The sequence below is a fragment of the Dermochelys coriacea genome, chromosome 8 (genome assembly GCF_009764565.3).
Source record: "Dermochelys coriacea isolate rDerCor1 chromosome 8, rDerCor1.pri.v4, whole genome shotgun sequence".
In the NCBI taxonomy this organism is placed as follows: Eukaryota; Metazoa; Chordata; order Testudines; family Dermochelyidae; genus Dermochelys; species Dermochelys coriacea.
In genome coordinates, this window is record NC_050075.1 from 35,004,849 (window position 1) to 35,028,947 (window position 24,099).

Below are 24,099 nucleotides of genomic sequence, written 5' to 3' on the forward strand. Positions count from 1 at the left end.
CTTTCATGTAATAATAAAAGAATAATAATTTTATTTATATTTATAAAGTACCCATCCCTGTACCCTGCAAGGCATTCAGGGCACTGACTAATAACTTCAACAATACAAACATACACACAAATAAAACCCATCTTCATCAACCACATGCAAAAAGATAGATACATACAGAGGGCTGAGAGCACACTGCAAATTGTGAAAACTTGACCTCTGTAGTGATTATATTATCAATTTAGAATAATGTATTAGAAATGCAGATATAAAATAAGCCTGTAGTTGTCCTGTGAAATCGTTTATTGTCCTCGGATTGCCATAATTAAGTAATTTGTATTATCGGATACTGAAAAGAAGAATAAAACCACATTTATACCACCATATATTCCCTGGATTTTACACAGCAGCTGTTAATGTTTTTTTGTTACCTCACCTGATGAACATAATATTCAAGGTCATACAGTGCTGCTACTTTTTCATCCAAAGTAGAAGTAGAGCTATTGAATTTGTTGATTAATTTAACCATAATTTCAAAATCAGTTTCTATCTTCATGTTGAGTTCTTCAAACTCCTTCTTCAGCTCTTCTATGGGACGAAATCTTTGTCTCACATCTTCCAAATTAGCCTTAGAAATGAGAGAAGTAAAGCCAAAAGAAATACAGATGTTAAAATAGTGGATTAGTGGAGTACATCACCCCAGCCTACAGATAACTTAGAAGTGGAATTTAACCTTCAGTGAGTTTGAGGCCTTTGATTTAGAGACTTAGAGACAGATCTTCAAAGTATTTAGGCACCTAAAGATGCAAATAGGCACTCAGGTATCCACACACTTAAAAATCACACTAACACCAACTGAAACCTGGGGGAATTTGAGCTTTTGAAAAGTTTCTATCTGCATTTTTAGGTGCCTAAATACTTTTAAAATCTGGCCCTTAGATACTAATATGAAGAGAGAAGAAATTACCTCAGCTTTGTCTGCACCTACCATTCTATATCTTCTCTCTATCCCCATCCTACACACCGTTCAAGATCAACCAAAATAAAAAAGCATTACTCTTGATATGCCATAAGACTAAAAGGTGCCACAATACTTAGTCCATTCAATACTATCATCGTCATCTTCTCATATTTTTATACAGTGTCTTGCATCCCAAAGGATCCCAAATTACAAATTCCAGAACCACTAAAATGCAGGCACCTAGCATACGCTCAGGAAGGCAGCAGCTATTTAAGAGCATCCAGCAATCTTGCGTAACAGTTTAGGATAGGAAATAGAGAGTATTGTATCTAACTGAAACATCAAGGTAATTCCCTAAACTGAATTTGGGCAGGCTGCTGTGATGAAGGCCCTGACTCCTTAAACTCACTTTTAAAATGGGCAAGAATGTGTTAAATACTCAGTCTGGTGATATGACAGTGCAGTAGAACTCTATTTTATATAGTATCTCTCATACAAACAATACCCTATAAAGTTTTGCATAGTTTGGTAACAGCAGAGGGTGAGAATATAAGTCACATGTGGAAGGTAAGAAAGAAGAGAGATACTTTCAGCTGAGATATGAAAAGAGATGAGAAGTTAATGAAGTTAATGGAGAGACTCAGGTAAGTTGTTCCAGGTAGCAAGAACTGCATAGAAGAAAGTTCTTCCATTAACAGTGATTAAACTGTGTGGAGAGACAGAGTTGAAACTACTGATATATAGATCGAGAAAGCCAGAAAGGAGGCAGAGAAAAAAAGACTAAATGTGAGATACGTTGAAGCATGGCCAGGAAGTTTATGAAAACAAGAAAGACCATTCCAGGGTCCACTTAAGAATGAACAGACACATCAAAGAATGGAAATGATGTGATCACTTGTCTTTGTACGGAAGAGAATGGTGTGAGAGGATCTGAGCCCAAAAGGTTTTCAATTTCATTGCTCATTCCAACCTAACATACTCTAGTATTAAACACACACACATGCATACACACTTACTTTATGGTTCATGCAAAAGAAATCTGTGGGCTCAAGCTGTCAGAGAGAACAATTTAGGGATGAAAGTTAAATCACTGTCAATCTAATGGTAGCTGTACAATTTGTGCTACTGTTTGCATTGGTTAAATTGCTATATACACTGTACGGAAATTCAGAACACTACCCCCATTCCTCCCAACAAAGGAAAATGAGCAATAGGGTTATAAAGCAAAGTTCATCCTTTGTATTAAGTCAACTGTACTTCAGCTGCGTTACCCCAGGGATGAATTTGGTCCTTAACAGTAGTAAATGATGCAAAATGGAGTATTTTACATCCATTAGATGTAGCTGTTTTTATCCCGGTTGATGACATATCTATTAAAATAGATTTTGAAGGACATGGTATGACCCTAGGATCCCCTCAATGGCAGAGGTTTCAGTACTCTGTGTGAGCAACTCCTATCAGGGCTGACAAACTCATTACACCCAACAACTGAGCCATTTTCATCATAAGCCAGTGACGGAGGTGAGGAGAAGTTATCCTTCCTTGCACAGTCTCTGTTGTCTCCCAGTCTCAGTGATTAATCAGGAGCAAAGGTGGGGGGGGAGAGCTCAGGCCCACCCTCTACTCCGGGCTCCAGCCCAGGGACCCTAATAGTATCAGCTATGGTAGCTGACCTTTTTAGAAACATGACATGTACAATTCCCTGGGCTACTTCCACCACAGCAGCCCTCACTTCCTCAAGCTCCACTTCACCCTTACCTCAGGGCCTCCTTCCTTGTGCCCGCTATGGTGTGTACTACTCAGCCTCTCCAATAGTGCCACTTCTTCCCACAGCTCCTGACATGCACACCCACCTGACTGACTGGGTTCCGATCCTCGGTCCGTTCACGTATCCGGGCAGAGTTCCTCTGGGCGGCGTCCTCTGACTCCCTTGACGCCTTTGAGGAGCAGTGGGCTCTGTCCGGGGTCCTCTGCTCGGTGTCCCCATCCGGTTCCCTTCTTTTGACCCTTTGACCGCACTCCTGTCCCTGTTATTTTATTAGTTGTCCCCCGGAATTATTTGGGTATCTAGGTCCTGTGGATCCCCCTTTTAGGCTGGGGGGGACCCTTTAGCAGTGGACGGGCTTCGCCCGCCCACTTCCCGGATCCCAATAAGACCTGACTGACTGGGAGGCTTTTAACTAGTTTCAGCCAGCCCCTGCTTGGCTTCAGGTGTCCCAATCAACATAGCCTTCTCCCTGCCTTCTGGAAAGTTCTTAATTAGCCCCAGGTGTCTTAATTGACCTGGAGCAGCTGCCATTTCACTTATCCTGGTGCCAGGGATTTGTGTAGCCTGGAGCAAATCTCTCTCTTTCTCTCTCCCACTCCTCTCCCATAGCCTTCTAGCTTGGAGGGAGGTGGGAAGCTGCTACTCCTGCTGCTGCTCCAGCTGCTCCCCTGGCTGGGCCAGACACCCCCTCCCCCGTTCTCTGCTACCTGGTTGCTAGACCCCCCCACTCTTGGGTGCTGCTGCTGCTACTGCTCCAACTGCAGCCCTGGGGTGGGAAGGGGGCTGCTAGCCCACTCCCCAGAGAGGAGAAGTGAGGGACCCCAGCCACTGCTGTTGTGGATACCACCACCACCACCTGAGAGGGGTCCTTTCTGCCTGCCTGGACTACAACCTGGAGTTCCTGGAGCTGCTGCTGCTGCAGAGGCCGCTGTCTGGAGCTGCTGGAGCCCGAGGAGGAGAAGAAGAGGACCATCTACCAGTGGGGGAGCACCTAGAGACTTTGCAGACCACCGTGGAGGGGGCCCTAAGACTGAGTAATTTTAAAACTGTGCTCTTGTGGTGGGGATTTTGACTGTGTTTGTAGGGACACAGGGAGTGTGGCGTGGAGCTGCCCGCCGATCCATCTGTGTGTCCCCCCCAACCCCCACCACTATTACCACCACCGCTGCCCCCTCCACCACCCCCACTGGCTGTATACCATCTGCCTCAGCTCCTGCCTCTGGACTCAGCTGCTTGCTTGGCTTGCCACGCCCTATTTCCACCCTTTGGGCCAGAAGCAGCAGCCAGCTAAAAAAGACTTGTGCAAGTGCACATGGGCACATGTGCCCCCCCCCCGGACTGCCTACCCCCCAGCTTTGCCCTTTACTACCTGCCCCATTTGCTACTTGCTTTGCCTCCTCTTTTGCTCCAGCCCCCCTTACTAGCTTCAGTTTGCCTGCCCCGCCCATTTCCTTCTGCAGCCTTTGTTTGTTTGCCCCACCCCAGCCTCTGAAGCTAGCCCCTTGGTTTCACTGTTCTACCCCAGACAGCTTAGCCCCTCGCTCTGTGTGCCCATGCCCCCTCCCATGCGCTTATGCAATTCCCCATTTTAGTTGCAACCCTCTTCACTGCACCCTCAATGTTGTTGTATCCCCCCTCCCACAGTGCACCAAGAGGAGCCGGAATTCCACCTTGTGTCGGTGACTGACCCCTAACCCCTGATTGTCCCCCGTCCAGCCCACCCCTTTTGGCGCCCTCCTCCCCTGCCTGCAGCCTAGCGGGGAGGAGTGGTCGACCTGCTTCCCCTCTCCCCTCCTCCGTTGGTGTCCCCCCTTTCCTCCTTGCTCATGATGGCGGGGGATGAGACGGGTGAGACCCCTCCAGCAGCCCGAGCTCCCCCTCCCCCGCCTACTCCTCCGTCACCCCCCCCAAGCTTCTACCTCCGCTGCCAAACCATCTGCCATCGCCCCCGCTGGGGCACCAGCAGCGACGGGCACCGGGGTGACCTCCACTGCTGCCACGTCTCTCACCCCCTCAGATTCGGGGAGAGTCCCCCCCAGCCGGCGGGAAGGGCCAGGGGAAGAAGAAGGGGAAGGGCCCCGCTAAAGAGACCAGGCCCTCCATGGCAAGGGCTGCCCCCAATGCCCCAGCCCCATCTCCAGTTGGGGCGCCCCTCCCCGCTGTTCCCTCCACCAGCTCTGCAGGTGTCCCTCCCCCGGCCTCCAGAGCATACGCCCAGGTGGTGGCAGCCCCCCCGCCTGCCGCTACGTCATTTCTCCAACTCACTGCCTCCGCTACCATCTATAGCGGCCGGGGCCCCTTTCCCACCATGAGCAAGAAGCACGGCGTCCGTTGGCTCCTGGTGCCCGCCTCGCCCCACGTGGAGACCTATGTGCGGGCGTTGGCGAGGGTGGTGGGGCCCACGGCCATTGTGGCGGCCTCCAAAATGTATGGCAAGGTAGTCTTCTTAGCATCGGAGGCCGCCGCCCAGGAGGCGGTGGAGAAGGGCCTGGCGGTGGGGGGCGTTTGTCCCCCTAGAGCCGCTACAGGACCTGGGCGTCCGCCTGGTCCTAACCTCCGTCCTTCCCTTTCTCCCCAATGCCGCCCTGTTACCCGCCCTTTCTACCTTGGGGAAGCCCATCTCTGTCATCAGCCCTCTCCCGTTGGGCTGCAAAGACCCCGCCCTCCGTCACGTCCTCTCGTTCCGCCGGCAAGTGCAGCTTCAACTACCGCCGGCGGCGCGCGACGGAGAGGCACTCGAGAGGTCCTTCCCAGTCCCCTACCAGGGGGCCCGTTACCGGGTGCATTACTCCACGGGGGAGGCCCGGTACTACCTCTGCCGGGCGATGGGACACGTCCGGAGGGACTGCCCCCTGGCCCAGGAAGGAGGGGCATCCGGGACCCCGGAGCCCCGGCAGGGCACCGGCCCTGTCATCGCCGACACCCCTGGCTGCCTGGTGCCCGAAACCACCCCTCCTCCTTCCCAGTCCACCATTGCTCCCGCTCGGGCCCAAGGGGCACCTCCCCAACTATACCCAGACGAGCGGGACAACCCCGCCCCCGCTGTTCCCAATCTGGCGAGGCCTGTGGAGGAGGGTGCGGCAGGGACACCACCAAGCATGGGAGAGGCCCGCCCCAAGGGGAATCTTCCCTCCCTTGTGCTGCCCCACCGTTACCCCCTCGAGTCCCTGAGCCATCGCCTCAGACCCATGACACAACCCCTGCTAGCCAGCCCCTGGATGATGCCATGGAGGGCTGGGCCCTAGTCCGGGGAAGCGGGGCAAGCGGAAGGCTCGAGCTCCGCTTCTTCCATCTGACGCGGAGGCCCCCCGGAAGACCAGGAAGGGGGGCACCGATGCCGAGCCTTCCGCTCTACCCACGGGTATGTTCCATCCACCAGAGCCGGCTGGGGAAGACGTGGCAGCACTGGAAGGCGGTATCTCCCCTCCACGGGAGTCCCTCCCCTCCAAGACCCCCGAGGCACCATCTGAAACCCCAGTGTGCCCCGAAGTAACTGTCGCTTCAGATGCCGGCAGGGAGAATCCCGGGGTAGCGGAAAACAATTTCCCATCTATATATGAGGAGATCGAGGCCCTGGGTCTGACCCCGGTCACCCAGGGGGAGGACGATCCTATGCCAGTGGGCCTCGATCTGGGCGACTTCACTCCAGCCCCCCTTTCCCCATGTACCCTCCCGCTAACCGTTGCTTCTGCTCCCGCCTCCGAGGAGCCCCTGGACTCCTCCATCAACCCGGCTGCAGAGAGCACCCCGCTGAGAGCCGCCGAGCCAGTTGAGGCAACGGCCAGTGCCACGCGGCTGGAACCTGAGCCACCAAGGGCATCCCTCGCTGGGGAGGAGCATTCGACCTCCTTCCTGGGAGAGGACCCTACAGAAGAAAGTCCACCTCCTGATGCCGTGGCTGCCAAATCCACCAGAGAGCTTGCGCCTGGCATCAGTGAGAGCCCTCTCCCGAGCCAGACTCTCACCTCTACCCCTGTCCCTACCCTTATCCCGCCCATCTCCCGAGATATTATTGCCACCCCTGGGACTGTCTCCTTCCCCTTCCCGGCAGATGACTCCCAGGGAGTGGCCTTAGTGTTTGCCTGTCCCGACCCACCAGGGGCTGCTATCCTCCCTCCGCCGCCCCCTATCGTCCCAGCATTCAGGTCAATCCATCAGGAGCCCCGTCGGGGGTCCGCACCCTGTCTGCCCGTCTCGCTGGGCCACGAGGCTGTACCAAGGGCCCCGTCGGGGAGTAACCAGACCATAACCCCAGCCCCCCATATGCTGCGAGAGGAGTTGCGGGAGTTCCTAGAAGACGTCCATGGCTCCCGCAACAATGTCCAGCTTGCCCTCCAGCGATGGGGGGACTTTAATCAAATCCTCCGGGCCACAAGGGCCCTCATGGGGGAGGGGAAAAGGACCAGAAGGCAGGGCACCGCAGCCTACCAGCGGGTCCGCCACTTCCGTGACTCCTTACTCACCGACGGGGTGGGTCACGGACTGCTGCGCGGCCCGCCGGGAGCCGCGAGTGTCCCTACTGGCGAGGATCTCCCCCAGCCCTCCTCATGGCACCCTTTACCATCGCAACATTGAACACCCGTGGCTGTAGGATGGGTCTCCGCAGGTCCCAGGTGCTCTCCTTCCTTCGGGAGGGGAGGTACTCTGTGGTTTTCCTGCAGGAGACCCATACGGATCCGACCGCCGAAGACAGCTGGCGGCTGGATTGGGGGGACAGGGTCTACTTTAGCCACCTCACAGTTCGTACGGCTGGAGTGGCGACCCTGTTCTCCCCCGACCTACGGCCGGAGGTGCTGGGGGTCACCGAGGCTGTGCCGGGTCGCCTGCTGCACCTCCGGGTCCGCATGGAGGGGCTCGTAGTCAACCTCGTCAACATCTATGCCCCAGCAGCGAGCCCGGAGCGGCTGCAATTCTATCAGCAGGCGTCCGCCTTCCTCGGCACCTTGGATCCTCAGGAGTGCCTGGTCCTGGGAGGGGACTTTAACATCACCCTTGAAGAGCGGGACCACTCGGGGACCGAGCAGAGCCCGGCCACCGTTGCCGTCCTCCAGGAGATAGTCGAACACCACTCCCTGGTGGACGTCTGGCGCGACCACCACCCAGATGACACTTCCACGTTCACCTTTGTCCGGGTGGAGGCCCATCGGTCGCGCCACTCCCGGTTGGACCGCATTTATTTATCACGCTTTCATCTTTCACGAGCCCACTCCTCCAGCATCCGGCCGGCCCCATTTTCTGACCATTACAGACACCGTGACAGCCTCCCTCTGCGCGGAGAGGCCGGGGCCGGCCTATTGGCATTTTAACAACAGCTTGCTGGAGGATGCGGGCTTCGTGGCGTCCTTCCGGGAGTTCTGGCTGGCCTGGCGAGGGCAGCGGCGTGCCTTTCCCTCGGCGCGGCGGTGGTGGGACTTAAGGAAGGTGCGCGCCCGGCTCTTCTGCCGTGACTATACCCGGGGTGCCAGCCGACGGAGGGATGCGGCGATAGAGCAGTTGGAACGGGAGGTCTTAGAGCTGGAGAGGCGTCTGGCCGCCAGCCCCGAGGATCCACCCCTCTGCGGAGCGTGCCGGGAGAAGCGGGAGGAGCTCCGGAGCCTCGAGGACCATCGGGCCTGGGGTGCCTTTGTTCGATCCAGCATCCGTCTCCTTCGGGAGATGGATTGCAGCTCCCGCTTCTTCTACGCCCTGGAGAAAAAGAGGGGGGCTAAGAAACATATCATCTGCCTACTGGCAGAAGATGGCACCCCCCTCACGGATCTGGTGGAGATGTGCGAGAGGGCGAGAGCCTTCTACGCAAGCCTTTTCTCCCCGGATCCGACCGACCCTAACGCTTGCAGAGTGCTTTGGGAGAAGCTTCCGACAGTCAGCGTGGGCGACCGAGACCGGCTAGAGCTGCCTCTCACTCTGGCCGAATTCTCGGAAGCCCTCCGTCGCATGCCCACCAATAAATCTCCCGGCATGGACAGGCTGACCGTGGAGTTCTACCGCGTGTTCTGGGACGTCCTGGGCCCAGACCTAGTCACTGTCTGGGCCGAGTCTTTGCAGAGCGGGGTCCTCCCTCTTTCGTGCAGGCGAGCCGTGCTCGCCTTATTGCCGAAGAAGGGGGACCTCCGTGATTTACGAAATTGGCGTCCCGTCTCGCTCCTCAGCACGGACTACAAAATCGTGGCAAAAGCCATCTCCCTGCGGCTAGGGTCCGTGCTGGCGGACGTGGTCCACCCAGACCAGACCTACACCGTCCCGGGCCGCAGCATCTTCGACAACCTATATCTGGTCCGGGACCTATTGGAACTTGGGTGTAGGGATGGTCTGTCGTTCGCCCTCCTGTCCTTAGATCAGGAGAAGGCGTTCGACAGGGTGGATCACGGGTATCTCCTGAGCACTCTGCAGGCGTTTGGCTTCGGACCCAGGTTTGTGAATTTTCTCTGGGTGCTTTACGCTTCCGCAGAGTGTCTGGTAAGACTCAACTGGACCCTGACCGAACCGGTCAGCTTCGGGCGAAGAGTATGGCAGGGGTGCCCCCTCTCAGGCCAGCTGTATGCTCTGGCGATAGAGCCCTTCCTCTGTCTCCTCCGAAGGAGGTTGACAGGGTTAGTGCTGCGGGAGCCGGAGCTGCGGCTGGTCCTGTCGGCGTACGCTGATGACGTGCTCCTCGTGGTCCAGGACCCGGGCGACTTGGTGCGGGTGGAGGCTTGCCAGGCCATCTATTCAGCAGCCTCCTCTGCGCGGGTCAACTGGGTCAAGAGCTCTGGCTTGGTGGTAGGGGACTGGCGGCAGGTGAGCTCCCTCCCACCCACGCTTCAGGCCATCCAGTGGAGCACGGGTCCGCTGCTCTATCTGGGCGTTTACGTTTCTGCCACGCATCCCTCTCTGCCGGAGAACTGGCAGAATTTAGAGGGCGGGGTGATAGAGCGGCTCCGGAAATGTACAGGACTACTCCGGGGCCTCTCCCTTCGAGGGAGAGCGCTAGTGCTTAATCAACTAGTCCTGTCCGTGCTCTGGTACCGGCTCAACACCCTGGTCCCGGCCCAGGCTTTCCTGACCAACCTCCGGACACCGATTCTGGAGTTCTTTTGGTCAGGACTGCACTGGGTCCCTGCAGGGGTTCTCCATCTACCTCTGGAGGGAGGGAGGGAAGGGCCTAAAATGGCTGCTTACTCAAGTCCATGTCTTCCGCCTCCAGACCCTGCAGAGGCTCCTTTATGGTGCAGGTAGTCTGGAGTGGAGCATACTGGTGCACGCCTTCCTGCGCCGCTTCCGAGGGCTCCGATATGACCGGCAGCTCCTTTATCTCCATCCGAGAGGTCTTCCGCGAGACCTCTCCGGGCTGCTGGTCTTCTACCAGGACCTCCTCCAGACCTGGAAACTCTTTACAACAACCAGGTCCGTGGCGGCCACCGAGGGGGCAGATCTCCTCGCGGAGCCCCTGCTACACAACCCCCAACTCCATCTGCAGGTGGCGGAGTCCCGCTCGGTGCGCCAGAGGTTGGTCCTGGCAGAGGTCACAAGAGTCGGAGACCTCCTGGACTATGACCGGGGAGAGTGGCTGGATCCCCTAACCTTCACTCAGCGCATGGGGCTTTCCAGACCTTGTAGTACCCGGCGCATACTTCAGGAGGTGAAGGCCGCTTTGCCGCCCGCTGCTCGGGTTTATCTCGACCGGGTCCTGCACGAGGGCACGCCCCACCCACCCGCTACCCCAGGCCCGCCGGACCTTTTAATTGGACCCCTGCCCCGTGGACCCAACCGATCCCTTCACTAGAAGCCGGCTGCACGAGATGCAGCCGATCTGCTTTCAAACCGCACCAAGAAAACATCTCTACACGCTCGTGCTCCACACCCTTCACACCCGCACCCTCGTGTCCCGCCCCGATACAAAATGGCGGGACCTCCTGCCACCTTTGGAGGGTGAGGAGCCCCGGTGGGCCAGCCTATATTCCACCCTAGTCCCAAGGCCCGCCGGGGATGTCAGTTGGCGGCTCCTTCACGGAGCCGTGAACACGGGCATGTACTTGGCGTGGTTCACTTCAATCCCAGACACCTGCCCCTTTTGCGGCATGAGGGATACCCTGGCACATGTATACCTGGAGTGTGCCAGGCTGCAGCCCCTGTTCCGGCTCCTCACCAATATTTTATTACGTTTTTGGTTGCACTTCTCCCCTCACCTTCTCATTTATGCACTCCCTATCCGTGGCCCCACAAAGTCACGGGATCTCCTGGTCAACCTCCTCCTGGCCCTAGCTAAAATGGCCATCTACAAAACCAGAGTGAGAAGGTTGGCCGATGGAGTCTCCTGTGACTGTGGGGCCTATTTCCGATCCTCGGTCCATTCACGTATCCGGGCAGAGTTCCTCTGGGCGGCGTCCTCTGACTCCCTTGACGCCTTTGAGGAGCAGTGGGTGCTGTCCGGGGTTCTCTGCTCAGTGTCCCCATCCGGTTCCCTTAGTTTGACCCTTTGACCGCACTCCTATCCCTGTTATTTCATTAGTTGTCCCCCGGAATTTTTTGGGCATCTAGGTCCTGTGGATCCCCTTTTAGGCTGGAGGGGATCCTTTAGCAGTGGACGGGCTTCGCCCGCCCACTTCCCGGATCCCAATAAGACTACTTTTCTATAGTCATCTGGCCTTGCCCCGTCACAGTAAGAAACGCATGTACTGACACTCTATAAGGAAATGTATACATATATACCCTGTATACATATATACCCTGAAATTAAAATTCTGTTACAAGGCAGACAAACAGGGCTTCTGCCAGACAAAAGCATGTCTATTCACCTATCCCTGCTGCTGAAGTAAATGAAGCATTGTAAAACCAACACAACGAAACCTCTATTTGCATGTGAAGTTAACAGGAATGACAGGTTGAAAAGAGGGATGTGAACCCCAAAGGGGGAGCACAGGGGAGTACAAGCAACAGTGAAGAGGCTGATGGTGGTGAGGCACCTCAAAAGGGGCATTTCAAGGTTTACTGGACTGTAAGAAGTAAAGTTATAGGTATGTATGGTATATGTGCATTTCCAAACTTGTGATGTTTCTGTGTGACACTCCCAGGCAGATTGCATCAGCACTGCCTAACCTGTTCGATGACCCATCAAGGGTCATCAACTGTACAATGAACCCATTGAAAGGACCAGGGAAGACACCTTATGAGTCAGCAAAGCATGTGGTATGCCTGTGGACAGAACTCAGAGTCTAAGGTTTCCGTGCCATGTACTGTGAAGCTTGTGTTTGGGACAAAGGAAGTACAAGCCACATGGCAAAAGAATATAAAAGGCAGCTGCATCATCTTCATTTTGTTTTCAATCCTGCTTCTTACCTCTGGAGTAACTTTTCTACAAAAAACGGTCACCTACCTTTTTGTAACTGTTGTTCTTCAAGGTGCGTTGCTCATGTCCATTCTGTTCTAGGTGTGTGAGCGTCCACGTGCACAGTTGTCAGAATTTTATGCCTTAGCGGTATCCGTAGGGCTGGCTGTGGCACCTCCTGGAGTGGCATTCCTGTGAGGTGGGTATATCAGGTGCTGCCAGCCTTGCACCCTCTCAGTTCCTCATGGCCGGCAACTCTGCCAGAGGGGTGGAAGGGCAGGAAATGGAATGGATATGAACACATCTGGAAGAACAACATTTACAAAATGGTAGGTAACTTTTCTTCAAGTGCTTGCTCATGTCAATGCTATTTTAGGGGACTCACAAGCAGCATCCATGGAGGTGGGCTCAGAGTTCATAACTTAGCGGCTTGCAGTACTGCCCTACCAAAGCCAGCATCCTTCCAGGCCTGCTGGGTCAGGGCATAGTGGAATGTAAAAGTGGGAACAGATGACCAGATGTCCTGGATAATCACAAAGGCTACCGAAGAGGCCTGCACCCTGGTAGAGTGGGCAATGATAATCGCCAGGAGTAGCATCTTTGCTTAGTCATAGCAGAAGCGAATGCAGGCAGTGATCCTAAAGTAATTCCTTGAGTGGATACAGGATCTTTAATTCTGATGGCCAAAGGGACGAATAATTGCATCAACTTACGGAACGGCTTGATCCTGTCAGTGTAGAAGGCCAGAGCCCTTCTGATGTCCAGGGCATGTAGCCAGCACTCCTCCTCCAATCTATGCGGTATCAGAAAAAAAGATCAGTAAATAAATGTCCTGGCTCGAGTGAATCTGAAATGTCCTTGGGAAGAAATGCTGGGTGCAGCCTTAGTTGGACCTAGTCTGTGTAGAAGACCATGTAAGGAGGCTCTAAGATGAGCACCCGAATCTCAGATACCTGGCAGGCCGACCATGACCAGGAGAAGGAGGGAGCAGGAAGTCAGTGGCTCGAAGGGAGGACCCACAAGCTGCGACAGCACCAGATTCAAGTTCCACGGGAGGGACAGGGTCCCTGATGTGTGGATAGAGGTGTTCCAGGCCCTTAAGGAATCTGGCCGCGATATTCTAAGCAAAAACTGACCTCTCTCAAACGGCGGGTGGAAGGCTGAGATGGCTGCTACATTGACCTTGATCAATGAGAGGGACAAGTCACGAAGCTTGAGACTCAGGATGAACGCCTTTGTCCACAATCCAGCAGGTGAACCATTTCCACTTGGCCATGTAGGTTGCCTGGTGGAGAGCTTCCGACTTCCCAGCAGAACGCACTGAACCTCAGCCAAGCACTGCTGCTCTTGCACTTTCAGGCACACAGCAGCCAAGCGGTCAGATGCAACAGCGCCAGGCTGGAGTGCAGAAGACTGTCGTAGTTATGGGACAACAGATCTGATCGGAGCGGTAGCTGGAACGGGGTCGCCACTGAGAGGTCCATCAGAGTGCTGAACCAGCATTGGTGCAGCCACGCCGGCGCTGTGAGGATGACGCTCACCCTGTTCTGTTTGATTTTTGTGAGGACCCTGGGTAGTAACGGCGCCAGAGGGAAGGCGTACATCAGAGCCCCCGACTCCGGGAGCAGAAAGGCGTCCGACAGGGATCCTCTGAGCATGCCTCCAATCGAGCAGAAGACGTGGCATTTCCAGTTCTGCCGGTACGCAAACAGGTCTATCCGGGGAGTTCCCCATCTGCGGAAGATGGAACTGGCCACCTTTGGATAAAGGGACCACTTGTGGTGAGACGAGAATGTCCTGCTGAAGCGATCTGCCAAAGCCTTTTTGGTTCCTGGAAGGTTCCTGGAAGGCTATAAGATGGATGTTGTGCTGCAGACAGAAGTCCCAGAGCCAGAGGGCTTCCTAACAGAGAACAGATGACCTGGCTCCGCCCTACCTGTTTATATAGAAGACCGCAGCCGTGTTGTCCGTCAGGCCCTGGACTACTCTGCCTTGTATCTGAGGTAGAAAGGCTAGGCAGGTTAGTCAAACAGCCTTGAGCTCCTTGACATTGATATGCAGGGAACGACTGCGACTGGATCAGCAACCTTGAGTATCGAGGGCACCCAGATGCACTCCCTGGCCCAGGTCTGAGGCGTCGGAGACAAGGTTCACTGACGAGGCCGGGGCCGAGAAGGGAACTCCTTCCAACACCAACTTGGGATCCTGCAACCAAAGGAGGGATGACAGGAAGCTGTCTGGGATCCTGACCACTCGGTCCATGCTGTGCCAGTTGGGGATATAGACCGACAACGCCCTTGCCACTGCCTGGGGTGGGGCACAGATCCCCGGCAGGGCTGGTGAGTTCGACACGGTACCACCATGAAGCCCCATAATGGGCACATGGCCTGACACGTGTCCTTTCCCCGAGGCCCCTCTCTCCTTCAATGCCAAGGGGCTTCTTTTCCTCAGCCTCTTCTTTGGCACAGATGAAATGAAGAGGTGCTGGGCTGACTCCAGTGCAGGCAGTATGCTGAACGCCGAGGCCCAAGTGCGGGTGTGGATGCCACAGCTGAGGGTTCCAACGCCGGCCAAAGAACAGTCTCCATCAATTATGCCCTCAAGCGATATACTGCTACTTCTTGGACCGCGTGTTATGCTATACAAAGCACATGGGATCTTTTATAAGAGAGAAGGCACATATGCCATATTTATTGAAAATACAACAGTTAGCATATGCTTTTCAAACACACAAGTCCTGCAGATGGTCTTTATAGCTACCAGTCTGTTGTAGCTCAAGTCAATCTAAGTTAGGCAGTTAGACTGAGCATGAGTGAGGAGCTAGGCTCTGTCAGTCGTGATCCAATGCTCTGAGGCTTTGCAGGACTGAACCCAGAGTTCCATGACAACACACCCCATCTTTATAGCTGTAAATTCCCATTTGAGTCCATGCATTTTGCAATGTCATCCTGCAATCATTAGTCCTTAAGTGGTGTTAATCTTGGGGTTTTCTGCTGTTATTTGCTGGTTATTGTCGGGCTTCCCATCGTTATCTCCTATTTGTTATCTCGCCTTCGGGGGTGCCTGCCTCACCTCTGAGGTCGTCAATTCTGCTAACATGTTTAGCCTCAGATACAATGGATATTTTCTGATTGTCTCCTGGTGTTTCCAAGTCTCTCACTTTTTCTTGACTATCTGGACATTTGTGATGGCTTTCACACCTTATCTTTTCCTGATGCATGCATTCCTCATTCACACAAACAGTCTCTCACAGAAACCTTCAAAGGTATACAGAATACACTGTGAATTAAGACAGGTTTCAGAGCAGCAAGTACTCCTTTTCTTATTGTGAATTAAGTCTTGCTAAATCTTATAATTAAAACAATTCACTTTGGGGCTTCAGGCCCTCAACATTTCTCTAATCTATTTATCATAGACAATACAAAATCCTGCCTTTTACTTACTAAACCTTAAAACAAAGAAATGTATATTTAACTAGAGTGCCTAATTTGTAATACATACAGGAAAAGATGGCAGACATTATAACTTATCCTAAAACAAAAGGGTGACCATAATCCGTCATAAGGATTGTTCTGGTCTGCCCCAGCCTTAACATCAGTACAGACACCAATCTGTCAGATGCATTCCTACCAATGTCCCAGAGGGTCATTCCTTTCTGCTATTCAAAAAGGGTGGCTGGTAAAATGAAATCAAGACATACATTAGTACCTCTATTCTTACAGTACAATTATAAAATCCTGCTCCTACATGAGGGCGAAAGTTCTTACAGATGTGTCTTTATGATGGCCTTCTCCCAGACACTTAAGACAGCTATCATGCAGATCACGGATAGGAATCGGCCTGCTGCATGATGCACACGGCTTGAAGCCGGAGCAGCAGGGCATGCCCTGCTTGGAGCAAAGTTCCAACTGGGACTCTATTGATTAACTAACACTGTCAACTAACTATATATGAAACTATGTACAACAACAATGAAACCTGTCAATGGCAAGAAAAGGTGCTTCATCCAACCGTCATGGGCAGTAAGAAGGAACACAGAGTGCAGAGCCGGCAGCGCTGAAAAAGATGCCGGCAGTTTTATCGGTACCGTAACTCCTGAAGTTGGTCTGTCTCAGTCTCCAGTGCCAAAAGATGCTGCTGAGGGCTACAGGGTTAGGGTCCTTAGACTAGTGTTTCATACCAGTAGTACTCAAACAGGCCCTGGAGCTATGGCCCATCAGAGGATGTTGGGGTGACTAACCTTACAGGGGATGGTGTTCTGATGGGCTGTGGCTCAGAGTGTAAGGAGGAAGCCTTTTTCTTCTCATCAGAGCAAGAAAGACTACTTTCTCTAAAAGGGATGCGGGGAATTTGGATCAGCAGGTGACCTAGCTGCATCCCATTTGGTGGGGAGAGTCCAGGCCCAGGTCTAATGTTGGACTCAGTGATTTCTCCATGAGAAGTCATAACCCAATGCCCCAGTCTTTTTGGCTCTAGAAGTCAATTCATGGCAGTGGGAACAATTTTGTGGGAATGTCCCTCTCCTGGACAATAATACACTGCAGGTGACCATCTGTTACATGGAAAGCATTCCGGCAAGAGAGACACTACTTAAAGATGGAAGATCCAGGCATAAGGGTGAGGGGAAAAGCTTCCCAACCTGGAAGCAGGAAAATGAAAACCTAAACTGTGAAGTAACGGTAAAGTTAAAACCAACAAAACACATTTTTTTGGATAGTATTACTACTACTTCTCCTTTCCTCTACGTACACTAAAAACTGACAGGTAAGGCACTATCTACTGAGGGAAAAGGAGAAGCGGGCTTTGCTGCAGATTCCATCCCAGACCAAAGGCTGTAGAGATGGAAGTGGGGAGCGGTTGGACTACACAGTGCTACATATACACATCCCACTCACAGCTCAAGGCGGAGATGTGCACATGTGTGATCCGACAGGCACTGCTGATGATTATCTCCGATCCCAGGCGCAAGGGGCTCTGCTGCACCTACTGTGATGCACCTATAGGGACATCACTCGAAGAAGAACCTCTTCTTATTATCCTAGCTCTCTCTCTCAAATCTTAATATTTTTGTAAATATATTTGATTTCACTATAAGCAGATTCCAGTGCTGTGTTGTTATAAAGGATCTGATCTGGAGTTGTGTCAGTGAAGCTGTGTGTACACTGTCTCTTTGGAGACCGCTTACCAGGCTATTTCTGTGAGTGTTCAGTAACAGGGCTGGATATTACAGATGGGGATTGCCAAGGTCCTTCCCCACTCTGAACTCTAGGGTACAGATGTGGGGACCTGCATGAAAGACCCCTAAAGATTTTTTTTAACCTAAGCTGGTAAGAATCTTTCCCAAGGTACAAACTTTGCCTTGTTCTTGAACCGTATGCTGCCACCACCAAGCGTCTTATACAAAGGCCAGGCAAAGAGCCCACTTGGAGACTTTTCCCCAAAAATATCCCCCCCCCCCCAGCCCTACACCCCTTTCCTGGGGAAGGCTTGATAAGAATTCTCACCAATTTGTACAGGTGAACACAGACCCAAAACCTTGGATCTTAAGAACAATGAAAAATCAATCAGGTTTTTAAAAGAAGAATTTTAATTAAAGAAAAGGTAAAAATCACCTCTGCAAAAATCAGGATGGTAAATACCTCATAGGGTAATCAGATTCAAAACAGAGAATCCCTCTAGGCAAAACCTTAAATTACAAAAAGACACAAAAACAGGAGTATACATTCCATCCAGCACAGCTTATTTTACCAGTCATTAAACAAAAGGAAATTTTACGCATTTCTAGTTAGATTACTTACTAACTAACAGTTGTAAGGCTGCATTCCTGATCTGTTCCCAGCAAAAGCATATCACAGACAGATGAAACCTTTGTTCCTCCCCTCCCCCAGATTTGAAAGTATCTTGTCTTCTCATTGGCCATTTTGGTCAGGTGCCAGCGAAGTTACCTTAGCTTCTTAACCCTTTACAGGTTAAAGGGTTTTGCCTCTGGCCAGGAAGGATTTTATAGCACCATATACAGAAAGGTGGTTACCCTTCCCTTTATATTTATGACAAGGAGGCTGGCAGAGGGGCTCGGGGGTTAGTATGCATCTGTCACTACCCTGCACAGCAGTGGGTTAGGTCTCTGGAGACCAGAAGCCAGTGCTTCTCTGTGTCCAGAGGCTGTTGGTTTCAGGAAGCTGAGCTACAACAGGCATCTGGCAAGATTGCTTCACGCTAAGGGCAGGCGGTGGTGAGGTACCTCACAACTCTGAGTACTTCTGGGGAATGTCACACATGGCTCATTCTCACACAGTGGGTTATTACTGATTTTTTGCATTTAAATGGCATTCATAAAAGAATTCTGCTATCAGTAATACTGGCTACCAGATAAATAATTCTCTGAAAAAGAAGATGTCTTGCTTAAAGAATGATAAGAATATTGCTAGAGCAACTGTAACACATTGACTGGACTGAAGGAATAACATTTCTAATCAACTGACAGGCTAAACATCTTGGTGATATATGGGGACTGTGATGGCAGTATAGAGTTTTGGGGACCCAAAGAGGGGGTATCACAGTCTTTGCTCACTTCTCCTGCCTCAGTTTTCCTATCCAACTCAGGCAATGGCCACATACGAGAGTGAAGCTTGGACCCAGAGGAATCCTCTCTTGTGCTCAAGGGAAAAAAGCTACATCCCATTTGCTAAGCCTTATATACTGTGACAGGGTCAGGCCAGATGGCTACAGGAGAGCGATTCTGTTGGGATCCAGGAAGTGACAGAAGGTAGATATATTAGCCCCAGATTAAGCAGGTCCCTTTTCCCTGAGTAACAATCCAGAACAATCAGGAAGTTGCTGGAACCAATTAAGGCAGGCTAATTAGGACACCTGGAGACAATCAAGAAGCTACCAGAATCAATTAGGACAGGCAGGCTAATCAGGGCACCTGGTTAAAAAGGACCTCACTTCAGTTAGTGAGGTGCTTGCAAGGAGCTGGGAGCAAGAGGTGCGCAAGAAGCTAAGAGTGACTAGGCGTACTGCTGGAGGACTGAAGTACAAGCGTTATCAGACATCAGGAGGAAGGTCCTGTGGTGAGGACAAAGAAGGTGTTGGGAGGAGGCCATGGGGAAGTAGCCCCAGGAGTGTAGCTGTCAGGCAGCTGTTACAGAAGACACTATAGACAGCTGAAATCCACAGGGCCCTGGGCTGGAACCCAGAATAGAGGGCAGGCCTGGGTTCCCCCCAACTCCCTATTTGATATAAGAGGAGTTGATCTGCACTGTGGGTCCCTACAGAGGGGAAGGTCTCTGGCCTGTCCCCCGACCCTTTAGATGGGCCAGCAGAGACTGCGGGAATTGTTCTCCTTTTCCCCATGCTGTCCAGTGATGAAGTTAGCTGAGTGAACGGCAGGTTTGCGCCACTAACAAAAGGAGCCAAACTGAGGACTGCCATGAAGCTCTGAGGCGAGCAAATCCGCCTGTAAGCACAGAACCCACCAAGACAGAGAAGAAACTTTATCACAATACACAAATGTAGTTTGTTTTACTTTGAATTGTGGCCTCTATGTGACTGAGTAGCCAACAGCTAACAACCTTGTTTGAAAGTTTATGTTATGCTGGCAGGCAGAGAAATGAATGAGCAGGTCTCTTTTCAAAAAGAGGGGGGTTTTTTTAGCCTTAAGTGTACTGTATTTATTTTGTGTGAAGACATTTTTGAAACCGACTTCTGTCGCAAGGCCTTATTCTGTTCCTATTAAAGTTAGGGATTTTGCGATTGGCTTCAATATGAGCAGGAATGGACCTTCCTGAGCTAAAATGATCCAAACATAATAATTACAGCTGGTTAATAATTCACTGTCAATAAACCACCTAATGAAGTTAGCCCACTTTTTGTTTGCAAATCAATCATTCAAGAACCAAATCTGATTATTACTAATCCGCTTATTTGGAAGTGCTCACCAAATAGGCTGAAATGTAGTGACAAACTATGGGGAGTTCACAGATTCTTGTTTGCTTTTCTTTCCCATGGCATGTGATTGGTTACCTAGAGTGAGAGCATATTTTTTCTACTTCCTGATTCTGAGTGAAAGCTGTTAACCAAACCAGCAATCAACCAAATTTACAAAAACAATGAACAACATGACCACACAAGAAACAGTGGTAAGACAGACGTATTCACAAAAAATGTTCACATATTACTCTTTGTATTACTCATTCAGATCTAACAATGGTGTCCAACCAAAAAAGCCAGGGAATCAACATCCCACCAGAGATCTTACTGACGTTACCTACTTCATGTTCACAGAAAAGATCTGTCATTTCACTTCTAGCATCACTTGTATGACATGAGCCTCAGTAAGAAATTTAGATCTGGGGCCTGGGGCTTCCAGGGGTTGATTATATGGAGATTCAAACTTCCACACTTGTGGTTCAAATCCCACTCTGACTGTTAGTGACCACAAGGCCACCTGATGGCTGTTCTGTCATTGAACCAGTAACCTGAGTCCACTTCCGAAGTGCACTAGTGTCCACACTGTGATTACTACTAGTGGCACCTTTTCCAGCCATAGTTTATGGTGTACCAATCATCAACAAATATGTTACACTACATGTATAAAAACAACAACAAGGAGACCGGTGACACCTTAAAGACTAACTGATTTATTTGAGCATAAGCTTTCCTGGGTATGCAGCATCTGAAGAAGTGGGGTTTTTACCCACAAAAGCTTATGCTCAAATAAATCAGTTAGTCTTTAAGGTGCCACCAGACTCCTTGTTGTTTTTGTAGATAGAGACTAACACGGCTACCCCGACTCTTGACTATATGTATAAATATATTAACTACAGCTGTGCAATAAAAGGCTTTTTAGAACAAGGCAGCTTAGAATTACCTTTACAGAAGCTTTCAATTTATATAGAAATCCCAGCTTTAGCAACATAGCTAAGGAAATCCTGACATGCCATTGATTTTAATGGGATCAGGATTTTACTGAGAAAATTTATATTTGCCTCATAATCATAGGCAAAGCAGGAAATGGTCTGTTTGGTTCCCCCTACAATGGTGGTTTTCAACATTTTTCCATTTACAGGTCCCTAAAAAATTTTGAATGGAGCTGCAGACCCTTTTGGAAATCTTAGACACACTCTGCGGACTCCAAGGGGTCCATGGACCACAGGGTGAAAACCACTGCCCTACAAGATTGTTCCCCCCAGTTCATTTTCCAGCATTTGTAGCCATGTTATTTTTAATGCATGCTTCATATAGTGTTACACCAGCCTTTCATGAGGTGCTTTAGAAACAGGAAATACCTTTTGTTCCATTGTGCTTTCTGTCTTTTCTTTTTCCTTCATTTTAGCCAAAGCCTCTTTGAGTTCCTGTGATGTAAATGAGTTTGAGTTGATATGCATCTCGTCCAGCCTGGCAGAAAAATAAAAAAAGGGGGAGGAGGGGAAACCACTTTATATGGGTAAACAATTTATCCTTAAAAAAATACATCAACTTTTGTCTGGAGAAAAAGTTGAGTACTAAATTCCCATTTATTTAGCACAGGACATGCAGAAAAATCAGTGCTCCCAAGTAAGGTCAGATCTAGTGCTCAGTTTAAGAGTGTGGCTTTAAGACACCACCCTGACAATCATAAAGCTGTGGTTTGAAAATCTTCATGGCAACACAAGATCTCAATTGCTAATACTATAAAAACTGCTTAGTTTATCTCCCCAATATATCATCTGGGGATGTATAAAACAGGAAAGATTTCATAAGCAAAAAAAGAGCACAGGTGTGCCCAAAATATTGGCAAGGATCTTTTACTTGTATATCTTGGGATGGGTCCACTCAGTTCCAAAGCTGACATTTTGATGATGATGATGATGATGATGGATGATGATATCAAAACAAGGATTGGGCACCATATAGTTTCTACAGTCTAAGAAACTAACTCTGCTGTTCTTTTTGTGTTGTCCTAACCTGATCCTACTGGTCTTATTGGGATTACTTCTGGCAGTGAGCATTGTTGCACTGGCAAAAGAAAAACCCAGAGTTGGGACATCTCAATGAGCTTCTGCATGCCCTGGATCATAAGTAGAAGTCGGAGGGGGCACAGAATGGTAGTACTCAGGTATTTTGAGAAAAAAGAAGTCCCCATGGTTACAAAACTTGTCTTTGTAAAGAAAGCACAAGGAGGGAAATGGTTGAGAGTTGTATTTTTAGGCAATTTTTAAAAAATAAATATAGTGAAGGCTGGTGACATCTTGAGTGTATGTCAGCAAAAACTGACACTTAAATGAATGCTTAGAGCCAATGCACAACAGCAAGTAATGACCTTGTTGTATCTGACTCAAACCACTGTGAAAAAAGCCTCCCTAAGCTATCCTGCTGCATTAATTTCTAGAAAATAATTTGCACCCCATTGCTACAAAAAGTTTCAAAAGAACAAGTGACATTCCCAAGAAATCATACTGCAAGTTTAGTTTCAGAATCATGGCTTTACAAAGTATGAAAGTCTCTCCAAAAGCACAGTAAGGACAGTTTTAGCACCCAGGCTAAAAGGAAGTAGGGCAGCTAGGGCCCAGTTTACAGAAGTACTGAGCACCCCAAATGCCAGTTATAGACTCTGGGACCTGTGGATATTCAGAACTTCTGAAAATCTGTCTCCTAATAAAAGAAATGAAATCAAAAGCCCATATACCTCTGTATAGCAGAGCAGCAAGTACTTTATATTACTGTACCTTTTCCTTTTCTCCTGGTCTTTCATATCACTTTTTTCATTTTTGTTATCTGGAAGCCTGGCTTCTCTTTCCCCTGTTTGAAGATTTAATCGCACATGTAACCCTGCAGGAACAGCCTGACCTAAAAACAAAGGTTAGAGTATTTCAGGCCACATTTATTCTTCTCAGGATTTACCATACTGGGTGTATTTCAGTCAGACACTTCTATTCCAACACCGTACAACAAAGATATGAGTCAAGCAGAAAAGCCAAGATCTGCAGTGTGACAAAGAACAGGGCATTTGCTGTAGCCTGAGCCTTCCCCAGCTCTCCGAAATTAAGAGACGGCAGATTTAAAACAAACAAAAGGAAGTATTTCTTCACATAACACACAGTCAACCCATGAAACGCCTTGTCAGGAGATGTTGTGAAGGCCAAAAGCATAACTTGGTTCAAAAAATAATTCAACAATTTCATGGAGGATAAGTCTGTCAATGGCTATTAGCCAGGATGCTCAGAGATGCAACCCCATGCCTTGGGTGTCCCTAAGCCTCTGACTGCCAGAACCTAGGATTGGATAACAAGGATGGATCACATTGCCCTATTCTGTTCATTCCCGCTGAAGCCACTGTCCGAAGACAGGATCCTGGGCAAGATGGACCATTGCTCTGACCCAGTATGACCGTTCTTATGGCACCTTGACACGAGTGCCATTTAACCTCCAGGAAGTCCCAGGACACAAAACTGTTAACATGGCTGACGCTCCGTTCATTCCCTGACCACCTCACAAACTTAGATCCAGACTGCCAACTCCTCAATGAAATAGCGACCCTTGGTTATGCAGAGTTCCCAGTGAGCTAGGGACACCGGTCCTGTTACTGGCACAGTCATAATTTTATCATAGTGGGACAGAGCCTTAGAAATCAGACCTCTCTGTACTACTGATATATAGATTGAGACATGTAACAGCCATAGGTGCCTAGACAAGCTCAGTGCATGCAGCAGAGGATCCTTTCAACTTCAATAGGTATATTCTAGATTTTATGTTACTTTGCTGTTCTGTAGGGTACTGAGATACCAGATTTAAGGAATATTTGATCAACATTAAATGACAACAAAAACCAGGAAATTCATAGTCAATTATCCACATCCCCCTAAAAATGCTTTTGCCTAGTCACAAGATTGAGGTTACAGCTAACTGAGAACATTTCAGCATGAACCTGTATTCCATGGAAGAAGTGAAAATGGCAGTATATCCTGTGAGGTATGATTCCATTTTCTGTGCATTTCCCCTTTTAATACAAGACGTTTGCCTGATAGATGGGGGTGGGCATCTTACTGAATCTCTCTCTCTCTCTCACACACACACACACACACACACACACACACA

General features: G+C 50.2%; 1 protein-coding gene across 8 annotated transcripts in view; it reads right to left on the minus strand.

Annotated features, from left to right (window-relative positions):
* The window catches only part of SIL1 (SIL1 nucleotide exchange factor), a 232,445-nt gene that overhangs the window by 80,389 nt on the left and 127,957 nt on the right, over positions 1-24,099 (minus strand). For all 8 annotated transcript variants that reach the window (XM_038413758.2, XM_043520328.1, XM_043520327.1 and 5 more), the window contains 3 exons: positions 22,731-22,851; positions 21,312-21,420; positions 425-616 (listed from right to left, as the gene is read on the minus strand). In XM_038413758.2, the coding sequence (XP_038269686.1) occupies positions 425-616; positions 21,312-21,420; positions 22,731-22,851 (422 nt within the window). The remainder of the gene's footprint in view (positions 1-424; positions 617-21,311; positions 21,421-22,730; positions 22,852-24,099) is intronic.